The sequence below is a fragment of the Myotis brandtii genome, unplaced genomic scaffold, assembly GCF_000412655.1.
Source record: "Myotis brandtii unplaced genomic scaffold, ASM41265v1 scaffold923, whole genome shotgun sequence".
Lineage (NCBI taxonomy): Eukaryota > Metazoa > Chordata > Mammalia > Chiroptera > Vespertilionidae > Myotis > Myotis brandtii.
Window position 1 is genome coordinate 287,297 of NW_005371804.1, and position 20,072 is coordinate 307,368.

A 20,072-nucleotide genomic window follows, 5' to 3' on the forward strand; every position below is an offset into this window, starting at 1 on the left:
CACAGTCGTCCGTTCCAGCTGCCACGCCCCTTTTTCTGTTGGGATCTGGACTGAGTGACCATTGAGCAGCTGAAGCACGTATTGATTCCACAGACGCAGGTGGGGGCCGGGAACGGGGCGGGGAGACAGCCACAGGGCCGCCTTCACGCGTTGGCGAGAGCCCTCCTTCAGTAATTTACGATTATGCGCAATGGAGCCTGCTGCTGTTTTGTGCTCGGCAAGTGGCTTCTTCAGTATTCCTAAAGCACCTCTCTCTCTCCCTTTCCGCCGCCCAGACCCCGAGGTAACTGAAAATCGAACAGCGCTCCGCATTCATTTATAGAACAGTCTCCTCCATATCACACAGACGCTTTCCCGTGGGAGACGCTGACGTTCCCATGTCAGCCTCCTCCTGTCACAGGAGCGCAGGGCCGAGTGCACCAGGGCCTTTGCACAGCAGAACCCGCGTCCCACGCACAGCATCACCGACTCTGCTAATCATCAAGGTCATGCCTCTGACCTTGCTTAGACTTCCGGGTTCCGGGTTGTAAGGCAAAGGCAGTGCGAATGGACATGCACTCACCCAAATCCGTCCCCCACCGTCCATATGAAGGCGTTTCCACCCTGGGCTTCCACACGGGCGGTCGTCAGAACCGGCCCAGGAAGTTGCTGGTGTAGATGACACCCCCTTTCCGGCCAGGAAAGTGCTCGAAATGGTCCTCCCAGGTAGTCATACTCAGTAAGAGTTTCCTAGCAATTTCAGGAGAAAATAGAGAAACGTTTAGCGTCAGACTTTTGCTGGGTTTAACCAGGGATCAGCTGGCAGCACGCCACCTCCTCTCCAGCCGCGCCCTGGCATGTTAGTGGGTTGCTCTTAGTGGGTTTATTTTTAGGCTGTTCCCCTGGTTTCAGGGCCTCTGAGCTGCTCGGCCAGTCAGGCACGGAACCACGTCTGTTCAGGCGGGGGGGAGGGGGGGGAGGGGAGAGGAGGAGTCCCCAGAGCCCCCAGTCCCTGCGGTCCTGTGGTTTGGCCATTTGCCGGCGGTTAACCCTGGGGTGAGTCATCCATCTCTTTGGGCCCCAGTTCCTCATTGTGGGATGATGCCGTCTTTAGGGTCTTGTCTGCTTTTGACACGTGAGGATTGTGTGGCTGCCCGTGGCCCGGGACACGATAAGACATTTGACTTCTTTCGAGTTTATTTTCTGACAATATCGAGGGCATGGGGGCTGAGTCCAAAGGAGAAATTGAAGGCTGTTTCCTGGTGGAGGCAGTAGCGGGGAGAGGCACATGGATAGAATCTGAATAGGACTGTTACCGGCTGTGAACGTGTGATAACAAATAACGTGTTTCAACAAAATGAGGAAAGATTGGAACTGTGCGTGATGTTGCTAGCTTGTACCCTCCCCAGCCCCACAGCAATGGCACAGTGAGTACCAAGGGTACAGTGAGTTACAGCTACTTCTTGAAATGTCTCCCTTGCATTTTCTATAAATCCAGCCCATTGGTCTTTTCTCTGGACAAACTGCATTTCCGTGGCATGCATTCAGTTTTGCAATGAGGCCGCCCGGCCAGTGACAGCCCTCCCAGCAAGGACAGGTGTCGCCATGGGTCCACTCAGCACAAGAACAGCCAGGAGGTGGGTGGGCTCCCAGCTGTCAGGCCCCTCCCCCCACCCCCTACCTCTGAGGTTAAAGTTACAGCCAGAAGGGATTCCAATTTTCTCTCGAAACTTCACAGCCTTTTCACTCGTGGGCCTGGACAATGCCGCCTGGTGCCACACGGTATTGGAGCTGTGCGTGACGTTGCCAGCCTGTACCCTCCCAGCCGCACGGCAATGGCATAGTGAGTTACAGCTACTTCTTGAAATGTCTCCCTTGCATTTTCTATAAATCCAGCCCGTCGACAATGCACAGGGGAGTGGAACTATAATTTGGAAATGATGAGCCAGATTGGTTCATGCAAAGCTAGAATTGGTTCCTAGAAAGACCCAGTGGTGAGCTACCTGCAGATAAGATGTCCAGCCGTGTCCTGTTCACATGTGTTAACGTTGAACGAAACCCTCAGATCCTGCCAATGATGCAGGTGGGCTGGAAGGCGCCTGTTAGGCACCCTGGCCATTCACAGCGGGCACAATACAACCCCTGGCGTATCGCTCTTCAGTTCAGCTGAACACGACTTTAGCGGAAGGTCCGATGCGACTGCTCTGGGGAACACTTCTGCTCTCCCACAGACTGATGTTAGACGCTCCCCCCTAACCTTCTATCTAAATTGGTTTCTCCCATCACTTTTTTGACATCAGCCTCTATTAATGCTCCCTCGAGCTATAGCATCCAAAAATGGATATTGTATCACTGCTTACATTTCTGATCTAGACAGAAATACTTCTATAGCCTCCGATAATCGTTAGAGTGCTCCAAGGGATATTTCAATGCTGGTCCTTTGAGAAATTATGTGTCTTTTTTTAAAAAAAAAAAAACAACACAAACCCATTTCAAAATGGAATGATTTCGGATCCCGTTGTCTGCCACTGAAATTTCCCAGTGCTTGGAATTCTTGAAATGAAAGCACTCTGCTTTACTTTGGATCTGTAAGAACTTGTGGAGGGGGCTCTGCTGGGTGGACAGAGGGCAGGTGCCTGTTCTCCTGCCACAATGTCACATAAAAGACCCCGGTTCAACAGCGGGGATATCTCCTGGGGCAAGCATAGCTCACATCTGAATTCTTCTGGAGCTTTACAACTTTCTGTTTTCTTAAAAAAAATATTCTTATTGATTTCAGAGAGGAAGGGAGAAGGAAAGAGAGAGACAGAAACATCGATGATGAGAGAGAATCACTGATCGAGACTGCAACCCAGGCATGTGCCCTGACTGGGAATGTGGAGGGGGCTCTGCTGGGTGCACAGAGGGCAGGTGCCTGTTCTCCTGCCACAATGTCACATAAAAGACCCCGGTTCAACAGCGGGGATGGCTCCTGGGGCAAGCATAGCCCACATCTGAATTCTTCTGGAGCTTCACAACTTTCCTTTTTCTTAAAAAAATATTCTTATTGCCCTGACAGGTTTGGCTCAGTGGATGGAGCATCGGCCTGCGGACTGAAAGGTCCCAGGTTCGATTCCAGTTAAGGGCATGTACCTTGGTTGCGGGCACATCCCCAGTAGGAGGTGTGCAGGAGGCAGCTGATCAATGTTTCTCTCTCATCGATGTTTCTAACTCTCTATCCCTCTCCCTTCCTCTCTGTAAAATTTACAACTTTCTGTTTTCTTAAAAAAAATATTCTTATTGATTTCAGAGAGGAAGGGAGAAGGAAAGAGAGAGACAGAAACATCGATGATGAGAGAGAATCACTGATCGAGACTGCAACCCAGGCATGTGCCCTGACTGGGAATCGAACCATGACTTCCTGGTTCATAGGTTGATGCTCAACCACTGAGCACACCAGCCGGGTGCACAACTTTGCCGCTGCCTTGGAAAGCACTCTGATTCCATTTATTCTTGGAATCAGTTGTCAGGACATTATTATTAAATAATGTAAAAATGAAAGCCACACTCTTTGGTTAGCTAGTCCTCTGAGTCTGGGCTCCCCCAGGTGGCTCAGCTTCCTGGTCCGGAACGACATAACTTTACTCCTTTGTGAGGAGTTGATTTTATTCTCTTTACAAACATGTGAACCCAGCCTCTTGGTAAGTAGAATAGCAAAGCCCAAAGCTTAAGATGACTCACCTCTAAAAAGCTATTTCCAACAAATCAGTACTTGGCCCGAGATCTTAAAATAGTGTCCTTAAAAGAAACAGATAGAAGCGATATGTCTTTGCCTTAAACACACGGAAAGGGACGTGTGAGACTGAGGCTGTGGGATGAGAAACCAGAGAGCGTGGAGCTCAAACCCCCAGTTCCCAGAACCCAGTGCACACCTTTGTTCACACAAAAATACACGTTAACGAACAGGCACCCACCTCTGCAGAAGCCGTCCCTGTCTCTAGGACATTCCCACTGGAGCCCTTGGCCGCGGTCAGAACGTTTGAGGGGAATTTTAAAATACGGAAGGCAGAGATGTCTGTGGTCTTGTCTGTTTCTGCTCCCTTTTCTGTTGCACCTGAGAAGTGCAGAGAGGGGAGTGACCGGGTGGGGACCCCGGGGTGGTGGCAGCCTGGAGTCTGAGATTGTGAGCAGCGTGAGCATGACTCAGCCCGGCCGCCGCTGGACCCGGCGTGGACCCCGCCGTGGCTTGGTTTCCCAGACCCCTTTCAAGGCGTCACCCAGAGCTTTGCACCCAAAGTCATGTTCTATACGCCAGGGACACGCCTGCCCAGTAGCCCCGTGCATCTGAGAAAACCTGTAATCCCTGACAACCCACAGAGGAAAGCCCCATCACCTGATTGGAGGCCTTTCGACGTGAGAGCAACAAGCAGTTATTTGAGGTCAAAGAATAGCTGTTCGGGAGGCACTGATTCAGGCAGAAGCCGAAATGGTGGTCCGATGAGGAGGCAGAGTGATGGGTAGGGACCTATGAGAAAGGGAGGGGACAGTGACATCCACAGAAAGAAGGCACTGCTCTCGGTGCAGATACCGTGACAGTGACGCTAACTCTAAATGGCTTTAATTTCCAGGCAGTTCTGTCGTCCCCCATCCTCCAGTCATATGCTTTCCTGTTATCTTTGCAAAGTTACTTGGGACACGTGGTTGCTCAGGGCCAGTCCAGGTGTTATTTCCCCCTGTCCCAGCATTCCAAGGGTTTGAGGCACAGGGCGTGCCAGGCAGTCCCTCTCCCTTTAAAAGTGGCTCCGTGTATTATTATTATTTTATTTTATTATTATTATTTTTAAATATATTTTATTGATTTTTTACAGAAAGGAAGGGAGAGGGATAGAGAGCCAGAAACATCTATGAGAGAGAAACATCGATCAGCTGCCTCCTGTGCACTCCCCACTGGGTATGTGCCCACAACCAAGGTACATGCCCTTGACCGGAATCGAACCCAACCATTGAGTCCACAGGCCAATGCTCTATCCACTGAGCCAACCGGTTAGGGCTCCGTGTATTATTTTTGACGTAGTTAAGGGAGGGAAATGGAGCCATACTATGCACCTATGCACAGTGATGGAGAATTCTGTTTCTGTCATCAGCTTGAAATGCAATGTTTTCAGATGAACTATGTGCAAGTGGGTGAGGTTCCTCTATAAGAAGCAAACATCCTAAAACAACAACTGAAACAATAACGTTTGTCCCTCTCTCACATCAAAGGAACCTGGAGGTAGGTAGTTGAGGGGACTCAGGGTAGCTTCGAGCAGCAGGAAGCATTTGTATGAATGCTTTTTCATCCTTGGTGTGAGACTTCCAACTCACGGTCCAATATGGCTGCTTGAGCACCAGCCATTACACCTCCATTCCAGCCAGCAGGAAGCAAACAGAAACAAGCAATAAAGGCAAAGGGTGTCTGCTAGGTTTCATTTAAGGAGATTTCTTTCTTTCTACTCACATCATATTGACCAGAACCTAGTTGTGTGGCCACAACCAACAATAAGAGGGCTGGAAACTTTTTCTCGGTAACCATTGGCTCAGTCCCAAATCAGGGGTTTTATAACTTAAAAAAAAAGGAGGTTAATGGAGGCAACGAGCAGACTCGGCCCCCACGCATTTCTGCTCACGGAGTTTCCTGAGCACTTGCGTGCCTGGTGGGCTGGCCTGGAGGGCTGGTCTACCGTGTCAGGGGGGTCTGGGTTCTCACTCCCCTGTCAGCTTGAGGTGCCTGCTTGCTTGCTCAGCATTGTGAAGGGCAAGCAGTGGATTGCCCTTTTGAGTGGATGGCTGTTCGGGAAGTTAGCTGCCGATTCCTGGGAAGGCATTTCCATTCTTTCCATGTGCCCAGAAGAGGAAGGAAACATTTGGTACATTATTTTCTCCCTGAGAGGGCTCTCATTTACCTACTTTCATTCAAATTTTTCTCCAGGAAGTACAGCTTGCGATCCGATCCCTAAAGATGGGGTCTCCCCCCAGACCCCTGGAAAGCAGGCGGGCCCGTAGGACATGGTGGTGCAGGCAACAGAATCCACGCTTGCTCGGTTCGGTAGAATTTCTGGAAGGCAGGGAACCCAGGCTGGACCGTGCACAGCTGTGGACGATGCACACGGGAAGCACCTCCCCTCCCCACCCCTCGGTCATGCCAGCAGGAGCCCCTACTGCTGCCACTGCCTGGCGTGTGGCAGCCAGCACAGGCCGTGCTCCTGCAGCTGCCCCAGGGAAACCCACTCTGCCCCGGAGCTTGCTGGGAGTGGGGCCTCCCTGTGCTTGGCCACCATCCCGGGGCTCATGCCTGCCTTTTCAGATCCTGCCTCGATGCTCCCGCCTGACCCTAAGCCTGGGTGGCTGAGTCCTACCCCCAGGACACCAGGGGATGGACACCTCCAGCCTCTGAGCCCTGTGGTGGGAGAGAAGCTGGAAGGAGAGAATATGGGGTGAGCCAGTGTGCGGGCCACTAGCCCTTCCCCCGTAATTGCCCTTCACACAGAGAGCTTCCTCTCCATGTCCCTCCAACCCCCGGGGAGAGAAACAAACCAGGAGGCATTGCCATCCCCATTGCGGACACGGGGAAGGAGTGGAGCCTCAGAAAGAAGAAGCTGATCGCGCTCCAGCAGGCGGAACTGGGATGTGAGCCTTCCCTAGTGAACCTGTTTCTCAGACCTCATCGGCCTGCCTTCATCCCCGTCCCCCTAGAAAATATAGGCAGTTTGACTATGTTATGCAATGAGTTGTGGCCTCCCTAGAATTTATGTGTGGAAGCCCTAACCCTCTGGTATTTCAGGATGTGAGTTTATTTGGAAATAGAGTCTTTAAAGAGGTGATTACGTTAAAACGAGGCCGTGAAGGTGGGTTCCAGGGTTCCAAGTTAGTATAACTGGGTTCTTTTTAGAAGAGGAGACTGGGACACAGACACATACAGAGAGCTGACCCCGTGAGGACACAGGGAGATGGCGGCCGCCCACTGGTCAGAGAGAGCGGCCTCCTCAGAAAGCAGCAGCCCTGCTGACACCGGATCCTGGGCGTCCGGCCGGCAGAACTGCAGGGAAACACATTGTTGTCCAGGCGGCTCAGCCCGTGCTGCATTGTTACCGCAGCCTGAGCTGACTCATACAGCCGGGAGCGCATTCTGTTTTTCTGATAGAAAAATTGAGGGAGTGGTGCTCACACAGTCATATCGGATCACACGTTGGAAGTCTAACACTGGATGGGGAAACCATTCATACAGCCGTTGTCTTATTTTGTTCCCTTAATGAATTTGAAGAGATATCTGATCTCATCAGTGTTCATCCTCTTCCAGGGATTCATTTGATGATGTAAATATCACAGCTGGGGATAAAGCCAGGGGCAGGCAGCTAGGGACCAGGGAAACGGGACCGTGGGAAGCAGAGGACCCAGGGGAGCTGGGAGCAAGCTGTGGCCTTCAGCCTCCCAGATCGCGCTCCGCATTAACTGAAGCTCGGTGTGAACAGAGAAGACGGTGTGTGTGTGTGTGTGTGTGAGAGAGAGAGAGAGGGGGGTGGGGGGAGAACCTCTATTTTAGGGCAAAAGAGGATTTCTATCTCCTGGAAAAAGCGGTGAGCGCCAAAGAAGGTGTGAACCTGGTAAATGGAAAGTTAGCAGAAACGGGAATTGCATTTTTATTTGATGCGAGAACACTTCAGATGCAGAAAGCCCCTGCCTGCTCCCGCTAATGCCCGACATGCTCGTTAATCTCTGCTGCTTAGCAAAGACCCGGGAAATTGCAATTCTCCGCACCAGCAGCCCCCGTCCCATAAACCCCGAGCCAGCGGACGGGCAGGAATGGGCATTGCTGGGAGTCGGGCTCCGGCGCCTGCTGGAACCCCTCCGCGCAGCGAGGGGGGGGGCCGTCACACCAGCGACAACCGGCTGAGATCCCGAGATCTCTCGGGCTGCATCCCTGGCTCTTAAAGGAACGCGTTGTGTTGGTTCTGTCATGGCTTTCATACAACGGTGCTGGGTGCATTGTGAGGTGCGAGGCCTATAACATCAGACCTCATCGGCCTGCCTTCATCTCCCCCCCGCCGCCCCCGAAAATATAGGCAGTTTGACTATGTTATGCACGGAGTTGTGGCCTCCTTAGAATTTATGTGTTGAAGCCCTAACCCTCCGGTATTTCAGGATGTGAGTTTATTTGGAAATAGTCTTGAAAGAGGTGATTACGTTAAAATGAGGCTGTGAAGGTGGGTTCCAAGTTAGTATAACTGGGTTCTTTTCAGAAGAGGAGACTGGGACACAGACACATACAGAGAGCTGACCCCGTGAAGACACAGGGAGATGGCGGCCGCCCACTGGTCAGAGAGAGTGGCCTCCTCAGAAAGAAGCAGCCCTGCTAACACCGGATCCTGGGCGTCCGGCTGACAGAACTGCAGGGAAACACATTGTTGTCCAGGCGGCTCAGCCTGTGCCGCATTGTTACCGCAGCCTGAGCTGACTCATACGGCCGGGAGCGCATTCTGTTTTTCTGATAGAAAAATTGAGGGAGTGGTGCTCACACAGTCATATCGGATCACACGTTGGAAGTCTAACACTGGATGGGGAAACCATTCATACAGCCGTTGTCTTATTTTGTTCCCTTAATGAATTTGAAGAGATATCTGATCTCATCAGTGTTCATCCTCTTCGAGGGATTCATTTGATGATGTAAATATCACAGCTGGGGAGTCTTTCTTTAAAGCCAGGGGCAGGCAGCTAGGGACCAGGGAAACGGGACCGTGGGAAGCAGAGGACCCAGGGGAGCTGGGAGCAAGCTGTGGCCTTCAGCCTCCCAGATCGCGCTCCGCATTAACTGAAGCTCGGTGTGAACAGAGAAGACGGTGTGTGTGTGTGTGTGTGTGAGAGAGAGAGAGAGGGGGGGGGGGGGAGAACCTCTATTTTAGGGCAAAAGAGGATTTCTATCTCCTGGAAAAAGCGGTGAGCGCCAAAGAAGGTGTGAACCTGGTAAATGGAAAGTTAGCAGAAACGGGAATTGCATTTTTATTTGATGCGAGAACACTTCAGATGCAGAAAGCCCCTGCCTGCTCCCGCTAATGCCCGACATGCTCGTTAATCTCTGCTGCTTAGCAAAGACCCGGGAAATTGCAATTCTCCGCACCAGCAGCCCCCGTCCCATAAACCCCGAGCCAGCGGACGGGCAGGAATGGGCATTGCTGGGAGTCGGGCTCCGGCGCCTGCTGGAACCCCTCCGCGCAGCGAGGGGGGGGGCCGTCACACCAGCGACAACCGGCTGAGATCCCGAGATCTCTCGGGCTGCATCCCTGGCTCTTAAAGGAACGCATTGTGTTGGTTTTGCCATGGCTTTCATAAAACGGTGCTGGGTGCATTGTGAGGTGCGAGGCCTATAAATTTATTTTTATTACTTTTTTCCTTGGGAGGGATTGACCTTTTCTCCAACAGTAGATGCCTTGTTCTCTGAGTCTATTTTGATCCAGTTTGAGGCTTAAGGGATGAAAATTCCAATCCTTACTTGATTTTCTTACTTGTCTCTTTGCTCTCCTTGCCTCGAGGGCCTGGGTTTGGGTCTTTGTGGAGGAAATCACACCAGCTGGGCTCTCCATAGCCCTGGGTGGGGCCCTGGTGCGGGAGAGGGTGACACCCTGCTAAGAGGCCGGGAGGCAGGCCCGGTGTCAATTACCTGAACTATATCAAGAGCGACACAGGTGACAGCTGTTAGTTCTCTCCACGTTACTATTCCACTTTGAAAGAAGGTGGGACATTCTGAGGACCTTGGCATTCTAATGCCCCATTTGCAAGGCATACTTAAGTTAAATGACTGTTATTTCTGTGTGGCGTGCGGCACGTGGGTCCTTTTATAGCACCTCCTAATCAGGCAGACTCCCACTCAGGACGATTATAGCCAATGTACTGCTCAGGCACGAGTTTCTGATCCATAGGATTAGGCCTCAGGAGGTAATTTGTTGCCGTAAAATAAATCTGAAAATGTTGCGAGTTATAAATATGTAAACGAAAGCCTTTACCACTGTGTGTGTATGTGTGTGTGTGTGAGTGTGGATTTCTATCTCCTGGAAAAAGCGGTGAGCGCCAAAGAAGGTGTGAACCTGGTAAATGGAAAGTTAGCAGAAACGGGAATTGCATTTTTATTTGATGCGAGAACACTTCAGATGCAGAAAGCCCCTGCCTGCTCCCGCTAATGCCCGACATGCTCGTTAATCTCTGCTGCTTAGCAAAGACCCGGGAAATTGCAATTCTCCGCACCAGCAGCCCCCGTCCCATAAACCCCGAGCCAGCAAAAGAATTTATGCTAATGACTGGAAGTCTGCTACTTGGATTGTGAATGTATAAGTCAAGACTAATTTTTCAAGCAGCGAAGACTAATTTTTCAAAGTGTTGTTTCTTGCTGATGATGGGCTCCCGGTGGCCCTCCCCCCTGGGCAGGGGGTCATAGGCTGGCTTGGGGACAGGAGGCCTCTTCTCACACCATCTCCTTCCCCGAGGAATTTATTTTTATTACTTTTTTCCTTGGGAGGGATTGACCTTTTCTCCAACAGTAGATGCCTTGTTCTCTGAGTCTATTTTGATCCAGTTTGAGGCTTAAGGGATGAAAATTCCAATCCTTACTTGATTTTCTTACTTGTCTCTTTGCTCTCCTTGCCTCGAGGGCCTGGGTTTGGGTCTTTGTGGAGGAAATCACACCAGCTGGGCTCTCCATAGCCCTGGGTGGGGCCCTGGTGCGGGAGAGGGTGACACCCTGCTAAGAGGCCGGGAGGCAGGCCCGGTGTCAATTACCTGAACTATATCAAGAGCGACACCTGTGACAGCTGTTAGTTCTCTCCACGTTACTATTCCGCTTTGAAAGAAGGTGGGACATTCTGAGGACCTTGGCATTCTAATGCCCCGTTTGCAAGGCATACTTAAGTTAAATGACTGTTATTTCTGTGTGGCGTGCGGCACGTGGGTCCTTTTATAGCACCTCCTAATCAGGCAGACTCCCACTCAGGACGATTATAGCCAATGTACTGCTCAGGCACGAGTTTCTGATCCATAGGATTAGGCCTCAGGAGGTAATTTGTTGCCGTAAAATAAATCTGAAAATGTTGCGAGTTATAAATATGTAAACGAAAGCCTTTACCACTGTGTGTGTATGTGTGTGTGTGTGAGTGTGTGTGTGAATGTGTGTGTAAGCCCCTGTTCATGACTTACTGTTCTAGGCAAGGACTTTACATCATCATAAACTCAAAACATATATCTGAGTCCCTTTACTCAAGGTGGAGGTTAATATGATATGTTTTGGAGTGATGTGAGCTTCAATTTTTTTTTTATTACATCTTGGGCTGTTCAGGATCCATGAATATCTCTGTTTTGCCCTGGGTGACTGCACGTCTGTTAATTTCTAAAGAATTTATGCTAATGACTGGAAGTCTGCTACTTGGATTGTGAATGTATAAGTCAAGACTAATTTTTCAAGCAGCGAAGACTAATTTTTCAAAAAGTGTTGTTTCTTGTTGACAATGGGCTCCCGGTGGCCCTCCCCCCTGGGCAGGGGCTCGTAGGCTGGCTTGGGAACAGGAGGCCTCTTCTCACACCATCTCCTTCCCCGAGGCCTTACTGACCGCCTGGACCACGCTCTCCCGGTCATCACTGTTTCATTTGTGGAATTTTTGAAATTCCATTTCTCGTTTCTGCCTGTACCTGTCTACCGTCCATTTCCCCAGGAGAGCAGGGGCTGGCTTTGCTCTCTGCTCTCTCCTAGTGCCTGGCATGGTCCCGGGCCCTGAGTAGGCATGCCAGACCCTCTACTGAAGGATGGAATTTGGTATCAATTCTCCCGGATCCCCTGGGGAGCAAGCAGCTTTTGCAATGTAGTTGACGCATCCTGTGTTTAGACTCGGATCATTTACTAGATGTCCCCCCCCCCCCCCCCTATAAATATGTAAACGAAAGCCTTTACCACTGTGTGAGTGTGTGTGTGTGTGTGTATGAGTGTGGTGTGTGTGGATGTGTGTGTAAGCCCCTGTTCATGACTTACTGTTCTAGGCAAGGACTTTACATCATCATAAACTCAAAACATATATCTGAGTCCCTTTACTCAAGGTGGAGGTTAATATGATATGTTTTGGAGTGATGTGAGCTTCAATTTTTTTTTTATTACATCTTGGGCTGTTCAGGATCCATGAATATCTCTGTTTTGCCCTGGGTGACTGCACGTCTGTTAATTTCTAAAGAATTTATGCTAATGACTGGAAGTCTGCTACTTGGATTGTGAATGTATAAGTCAAGACTAATTTTTCAAGCAGCGAAGACTAATTTTTCAAAAAGTGTTGTTTCTTGTTGACAATGGGCTCCCGGTGGCCCTCCCCCCTGGGCAGGGGCTCGTAGGCTGGCTTGGGAACAGGAGGCCTCTTCTCACACCATCTCCTTCCCCGAGGCCTTACTGACCGCCTGGACCACGCTCTCCCGGTCATCACTGTTTCATTTGTGGAATTTTTGAAATTCCATTACTCGTTTCTGCCTGTACCTGTCTACCGTCCATTTCCCCAGGAGAGCAGGGGCTGGCTTTGCTCTCTGCTCTCTCCTAGTGCCTGGCATGGTCCCGGGCCCTGAGTAGGCATGCCAGACCCTCTACTGAAGGATGGAATTTGGTGTCAATTCTCTCGGATCCCCTGGGGAGCAAGCAGATTTTGCAATGTAGTTGACGCATCCTGTGTTTAGACTTGGATCACTTACTAGATGTCCCCCCAACCCCCCCGCCACACACTGAGAAACCTTAGCTGGGCCCTGTGTGAGCTGCTGAGCAAGGCAGGCCATGCCTCGCCCTCATGGAGCTCACACTGCGGTGGGTGGTGGACCACAGACAGGAGGAGAGGAAGGAGTGGTGTAAGGTAGCGTTGCCCCTGCAGAACTGTGATGTGGGGTGAGGGGATGAGGTGTGCCCTTCTGGTTCCAGCGGACATGGCTGAGATCTCCTCTCTCGGTTTCAGCAGCAGAAAGGGTCCCTGGCGCTGTCGGTGGGCACCCCGCTTCTGTCCTGGAGGGGAGGTGGGGAGGGGCCCCTCAAAGGGCCCCCTTCACACAGCTGTTTCCATCGCAAGGGCACAGAAGGGGAGCCCGGCAGGCACCTCACTCAAGAGGCCGGGAGGCAAGCCCGGGGTCAATTACCTGAACTATATCAAGAGCGACACCTGTGACAGCTGTTAGTTCTCTCCACGTTACTATTCCACTTTGAAAGAAGGTGGGACATTCTGAGGACCTTGGCATGCCCGGCAGGCACCTCACTGACATGCATTAGTGCAGGGCGGAGGCTCTGCAGAGCAGGCCTGAGGCTGGGACCTGGCTGTGGTCCCTCCAGATCACGCCCTGCGTCATCCCTCGCCCCTGCTGAGTCGGGGTGCTCAGAGCTGTGCTTTTCCAGCTCCCGGGACCCTGTGCCATGGAATCTAATTTGCTGTCTCTTCTCCACAATCCGGGTCCCCCTCCTCAGCCTCACACGCCCCGGGCCAGCTCGGAGGAAGGAGGAATGCAGACCTCCCCCAGGGAACGCTCGACTGCAGAATACACGGAAGGTGGCGATTGCTGGCGTCCCAGTGCTTTGCTCTTTAGACACGCTCCCGTTTTCCAAACGAGGGAGGAATCTAGACATCACTTTTGGCTGAAGATATTAGTTTAAGATATAATTGTGAAATTTGTTTTTATGGCCTGTCCTACTGTCTTATTATATAGCCCCTAAATACACATAATTTTCTGCATCTTCATTTATCATTTGTCAAAACATATTGCTGTTTTTTGTTATTACCAACAGAAAAAGATGAATCAGGCCTTTCCAAAACTTCAGGCTGCTGCAGCACTTCAAATCTAAAAGGGGAACCTCCCTGTTCTTTCTGAATCAAAGCTCACTTGTCCCCCTTGCGATCATGACAGAGTAGACACAGGGGTTTCCCTGGGAGGACAAGGACCGGGACTCTAACTCTCCTCGTGAGTGACAGTCCCTAGCGTGAAGGTGCCGCCTCAGCGGATGTCATTGGTACTAACGGGTGGCTGCAGGTGGCGATTGCTGGCGTCCCAGTGCTTTGCTCTTTAGACACGCTCCCGTTTTCCAAACGAGGGAGGAATCTAGACATCACTTTTGGCTGAAGATATTAGTTTAAGATATAATTGTGAAATTTGTTTTTATGGCCTGTCCTACTGTCTTATTATATAGCCCCTAAATACACATAATTTTCTGCATCTTCATTTATCATTTGTCAAAACATATTGCTGTTTTTGTTATTACCAACAGAAAAAGATGAATCAGGCCTTTCCAAAACTTCAGGCTGCGGCAGCACTTCAAATATAAAAGGGGAACTTCCCCGTTCTTTCTGAATCAAAGCTCACTTGTCCCCCTTGCGATCATGACAGAGTAGACACAGGGGTTTCCCTGGGAGGACAAGGACCGGGACTCTAACTCTCCTCGTGAGTGACAGTCCCTAGCGTGAAGGTGCCGCCTCAGCGGATGTCATTGGTACTAACGGGTGGCTGCTGTGAGCACATGGGCTGTGTGAGCACGTGGGCTACTGTTTTCACATGGGCTGCTGTGAGCACGTGGGCTGCCGTGAGCACGTGGGCTGCCGTGAGCACGTGGGCTGCTGTGAGCACGTGGGCTGCTGTGAGCACGTGGGCTGCCGTGAGCACGTGGGCTGCTGTGAGCACGTGGGCTGCCGTGAGCACGTGGGCTGCCGTGAGCACGTGGGCTGCTGTGAGCACGTGGGCTGCCGTGAGCACGTGGGCTGCCGTGAGCACGTGGGCTGCTGTGAGCACGTGAGGCTGGGACCTGGCTGTGGTCCCTCCAGATCACGCCCTGCGTCATCCCTGCCCCTGCTGAGTCGGGGTGCTCAGAGCTGTGCTTTTCCAGCTCCCGGGACCCTGTGCCACGGAATCTAATTTGCTGTCTCTTCCCCACCATCCGGGTCCCCCTCCTCAGCCTCACACGCCCCCGGCCAGCTCGGAGGAAGGAGGAATGGAGGCCTCCCCCAGGGAACGCTCGACTGCAGAATACACGGAAGGTGGCGATTGCTGGCGTCCCAGTGCTTTGCTCTTTAGACACGCTCCCGTTTTCCAAACGAGGGAGGAATCTAGACATCACTTTTGGCTGAAGATATTAGTTTAAGATATAATTGTGAAATTTGTTTTTATGGCCTGTCCTACTGTCTTATTATATAGCCCCTAAATACACATAATTTTCTGCATCTTCATTTATCATTTGTCAAAACATATTGCTGTTTTTGTTATTACCAACAGAAAAAGATGAATCAGGCCTTTCCAAAACTTCAGGCTGCGGCAGCACTTCAAATATAAAAGGGGAACTTCCCCGTTCTTTCTGAATCAAAGCTCACTTGTCCCCCTTGCGATCATGACAGAGTAGACACAGGGGTTCCCTGGGAGGACAATAACTGGGGACTTTAATGTGCCTCGTGAGTGACAGTCCCTAGCATGAAGGTGCCGCCTCAGCGGATGTCGTGGGTACTAATGGGTGGCTGCTGTGAGCACCTGGGCTGCTGTGAGCACGAGGGCTGCTGTGAGCACGTGGGCTGTGTGAGCACGTGGGCTGCTGTGAGCACGAGGGCTGCTGTGAGCACGTGGGCTGTGTGAGCACGTGGGCTGCTGTGAGCACGAGGGCTGCTGTGAGCACGTGGGCTGTGTGAGCACGTGGGCTGCTGTGAGCACGAGGGCTGCTGTGAGCACGTGGGCTGTGTGAGCACGTGGGCTGCTGTGAGCACGAGGGCTGCTGTGAGCACGTGGGCTGTGTGAGCACGTGGGCTGCTGTGAGCACGAGGGCTGCTGTGAGCACGTGGGCTGTGTGAGCACGTGGGCTGCTGTGAGCACGAGGGCTGCTGTGAGCACGTGGGCTGTGTGAGCACGTGGGCTGCTGTGAGCACGAGGGCTGCTGTGAGCACGTGGGCTGTGTGAGCACGTGGGCTGCTGTGAGCACGAGGGCTGCTGTGAGCACGTGGGCTGTGTGAGCACGTGGGCTGCTGTGAGCACGAGGGCTGCTGTGAGCACGTGGGCTGTGTGAGCACGTGGGCTGCTGTGAGCACGAGGGCTGCTGTGAGCACGTGGGCTGTGTGAGCACGTGGGCTGCTGTGAGCACGAGGGCTGCTGTGAGCACGTGGGCTGTGTGAGCACGTGGGCTGCTGTGAGCACGAGGGCTGCTGTGAGCACGTGGGCTGTGTGAGCACGTGGGCTGCTGTGAGCACGAGGGCTGCTGTGAGCACGTGGGCTGTGTGAGCACGTGGGCTGCTGTGAGCACGAGGGCTGCTGTGAGCACGTGGGCTGTGTGAGCACGTGGGCTGCTGTGAGCACGAGGGCTGCTGTGAGCACGTGGGCTGTGTGAGCACGTGGGCTGCTGTGAGCACGAGGGCTGCTGTGAGCACGTGGGCTGTGTGAGCACGTGGGCTGCTGTGAGCACGAGGGCTGCTGTGAGCACGTGGGCTGTGTGAGCACGTGGGCTGCTGTGAGCACGAGGGCTGCTGTGAGCACCTGGGCTGCTGTGAGCTCGAGGGCTGCTGTGAGCTCGAGTCGTGGGTACTAATGGGTGGCTGCTGTGAGCACCTGGGCTGCTGTGAGCTCGAGGGCTGCTGTGAGCTCGAGGGCTGCTGTGAGCACGTGGGCTGCTGTGAGCACGAGGGCTGCTGTGAGCACCTGGGATGCTGTGAGCACGTGGGCTGTGTGAGCACGAGGGCTGCTGTGAGCACGAGGGTGTGAGCACGTGGGCTGCTGTGAGCACGTGGGCTGCTGTGAGCACGTGGGCTGCTGTGAGCACGTGGGCTGCTGTGAGCACGTGGGCTGCTGTGAGCACGTGGGCTGCTGTGAGCACGTGGGCTGCTGTGAGCACGTGGGCTGCTGTGAGCACGTGGGCTGCTGTGAGCACGTGGGCTGCTGTGAGCACGTGGGCTGGTGTGAGCACGTGGGCTGCTGTGAGCACATGGGCTGCTGTGTGAGCATGTGGGCTGCTGTGAGCTCGAGGGCTGCAGGCACGCACATTCAGGTGTGCTGGGCACGTGCTCTTCAGCCTCAGCTCGGGTGCTGATGCTCATGAAACATTTGACACACTGACTTGCGCCTCAGGAAACTCCTGCCCCTCCTGACCATCCTACCCTTAGGAGCTCCCCAAAGAAAGGGCTGAGCACGAGGGCTGCAGGCACTCACTTGCTCTCCAGCCTCAGCTCGGGTGCTGATGCTCATGAAACATTCGACAGCACTGACTTGCACCTCAGGAAACTCCTGCCCCTCCCGACCATCCTACCCTTAGGAGCTCCCCAAAGAAAGGGCCCTGAGCTGTAGATCAAAGTGTGAATGGCTCCAGGCTTCCTGAGACCATCCACGTGTCACCTGGGTGCTCGTGGGTTAAAATAGATGGCCCCGCAGTAGTCCCCAGACACCCATGCACTCAAAATCTCTGCTTTTATGGGCATTGGCAGCCAATCTGGGATAGAGGAAAACAATTCTACTGATTTAGGTCACGGAGCGATCAGTCGGCGAGGCTTGCAAAGCCGCGTCCTCTCCTCCCAGATGGAGGTGTGATTGCAGAGCTGCAGGCGGGACCCCTTAGGCCCTGGGAAAATCAGAGGAGGCTGTGCCATGATCTGCAGAAGCAAAGTCACCCAGCCAGCTGCCTCTGAAATGAGGGCCTGTGAAACAGATGAGAATTTCTATTTTCTATCTATCTCTTATATATGTATGCATGTATGTATCTATCATCTATCTATCACCTCTCTACCTATCATCTATCTACCTACCTACCTACCTATCTATCATCTATCTATCTATCTACTATCTATCTATCTATCTATCTATCTATCTATCTATCTACCTACCTATCCCTCTCTAAGACAGAGACTGAGACTGTTTAGAGAGCTGAGCAAGCTGGAGAGAACAACCTGATTCACGTCTCGGAATCCCAGTGTCCCGCACCGCCTGGGCTGCCTGGACATTATCATCCCGAGTCACTGAGAGAGGAAGTGAATGAATGGACCCACGAAGGTGAAAGGATGCACTCAGGCTGCCTGGTGACAAAGTCAGGACTAGAGCCCTGTCCCTGCTCCCCCTGGGCCTTCTGTCCTGTCTCCATGTCCCCGATTCTCCCGTCCCCAACCTGGACAGTGCCCCTCACACTGCCGGGCTCCAGGTGCAAGCCCAGGCGGCAGTGCGGCTCTTGGCCCCGGCGCCGATGTGGGTCCTGTCCCCAGCTGTGCCTCGAGCTGACTGCAGGCCCTTACTTGTCACTTCATCTGCAGACTGAGGAGCTGGATCTCCACTCAGGCTGCACATTAGAGCCACCGGAGCGCCTTCTGGGAAAGTGGGCGGTGGGGCCCGGCCTCTTGGCACAGATGGTCCAGCTCGGCCTTGCTCCCAGGAGCCCTCCCCACCGTGGCTGTGCAGAGGGGGAGCCCCGAGTCTGGGGTGGGCCCAGTTTCTATATTTAAAAAACCAGGGTGCCTTTGATGGCTCTGGCGATTCGCTTTCACTGGACTGAGGAGTTTTAAGACTCTCCCCTTCCATGACTAGAGCATTTTACTTGTTTGTTTTTGGTGTTTGGCGAAAAGTAAGGTGCTCAGCACCGAGGGACACCAGCTCATGTGTTCACTTTGATTTGGCTTCTATGGTGTTTCCAACCATCGTTGCTGTGAATGAGTTAAACCCTCTGCCTTAGCGACACACTGCTGAGCCTGTCCGCTAGAGCAAGATGTAAGACTTGTGAAAGTTCCGCCTAACTGTGAAGGTCACACGGTGTCATCCCTTTGTGACGGTGATAAAAACAGAAGCCTTAATTCAATAAGCAAACCTCATTGGCGGTAAAGTTCACACAGAGACTCGAGTTTAACTCGGAGCTGATATCTGCTGCCTCTGGGTCACTATCCGTAGCACCATTTACACTGTATCTACAGGAAGTCCCAGGAGGAAGGAACGGTACCGTCGCTATGTCTACCACTGTCTATAAAACATGAACACGAGAAGCAGAAAACTGTGCAGAAAATGTCTGAGGTGCTGAGACTGTGCCCTTGAGTTTCATCGTCCCTTGCAGGTGTGGAGCTAGGGCAGCCGGAAGGCGGCCGACTTGGATGAGGGTCAGGACAGGAGCCACTGGACAGTGGTTTGCGCACTCGGTCTTGTGCTGGGGGTGGCGTGCCGCGTGGTGGTCTGGGGGCTGTCCCTTCCAGAGCAGCCGCCCGCCTTCCTGCCGGCTTCCGGCTCAGTGATTGCCTCTGTCTGTTTTTCTTGCTACAGATGGGCAGAAGAAGGTTCAAGAAGAGTTTGACATCGACATGGACGCGCCCGAGACAGAACGTGCGGCCGTGGCCATTCAGTCCCAGTTCAGAAAATTCCAGAAGAAGAAGGCAGGGTCCCAGTCCTAGCAGGGGAGCCCCTTGCTAGTCCGCCGGGAGACACCGAGTTCAACCATCATCCGTCAAGCAATGAAAGAAAACATCCTCGAGAGCCATCACCTGCACACAGCACACGCCCCGCAGCCCCACATGCATGTACAGAGCCCCCGACACTCACTCACGCCCTGTAGAAGGTGTAGGCCATGCCGCTGAGCGTGGCTTTATCTCTGTGTTCATCTCCAGTATCATTCCTCCTGCAACCGCTTTCCTTGGTGTTGTAATAAAGTGGAGCTAAGATGCGTGATTCAAGTGTCTGCCTCCATCTCTCCCTTTCTATGGATCGGCGACGTTCCCACTGCTGAAGGACTGTAAGCCGATGTCTGTTTTCTCCTTCCTTTAAGATTAGAGCTGAAACACAGTGCCTCTGTCCTTTCTCTCTCCTGCTGAGGGCGAGAGGCGCATTCTCACCTGCTGGGCTCATTTGGAGAGTCCTAAATGTATGGCGATTGCAATACATTGTCTTCTTGCGATGGGAAGAGAGCCCTGCACCCAGGGGTGCCAAAGACTCAGAGGTTTCGCTGGGGAATGTGACCCATCCAGGAGAATGAGGGAGGGGGATGCATCTGCGTTCCGCAGGTGTCATCAGGTTAGCTCAGCAGGAGATTGCAGAGCTCCAAATGGATGCCCCGCCCCCCGAATGAGGGCCATTCTGTTACTTACCAGCAGTGCTCTGCACCTGGG

At 52.7% G+C, this 20,072-nt stretch overlaps 1 protein-coding gene across 1 annotated transcript in view; it reads left to right on the plus strand.

The window, feature by feature from the left end:
• Positions 1 to 19,640, plus strand: part of PCP4 (Purkinje cell protein 4) — a 64,378-nt gene extending 44,738 nt beyond the window's left edge. Inside the window, exon 3 of the mRNA XM_005885682.2 lies at positions 19,234 to 19,640. Coding sequence (XP_005885744.1) covers positions 19,234 to 19,361 — 128 coding nt within the window. The 3' untranslated portion in view covers positions 19,362 to 19,640. The remainder of the gene's footprint in view (positions 1 to 19,233) is intronic.
• The last annotated feature ends 432 nt before the right edge of the window (positions 19,641 to 20,072 follow it).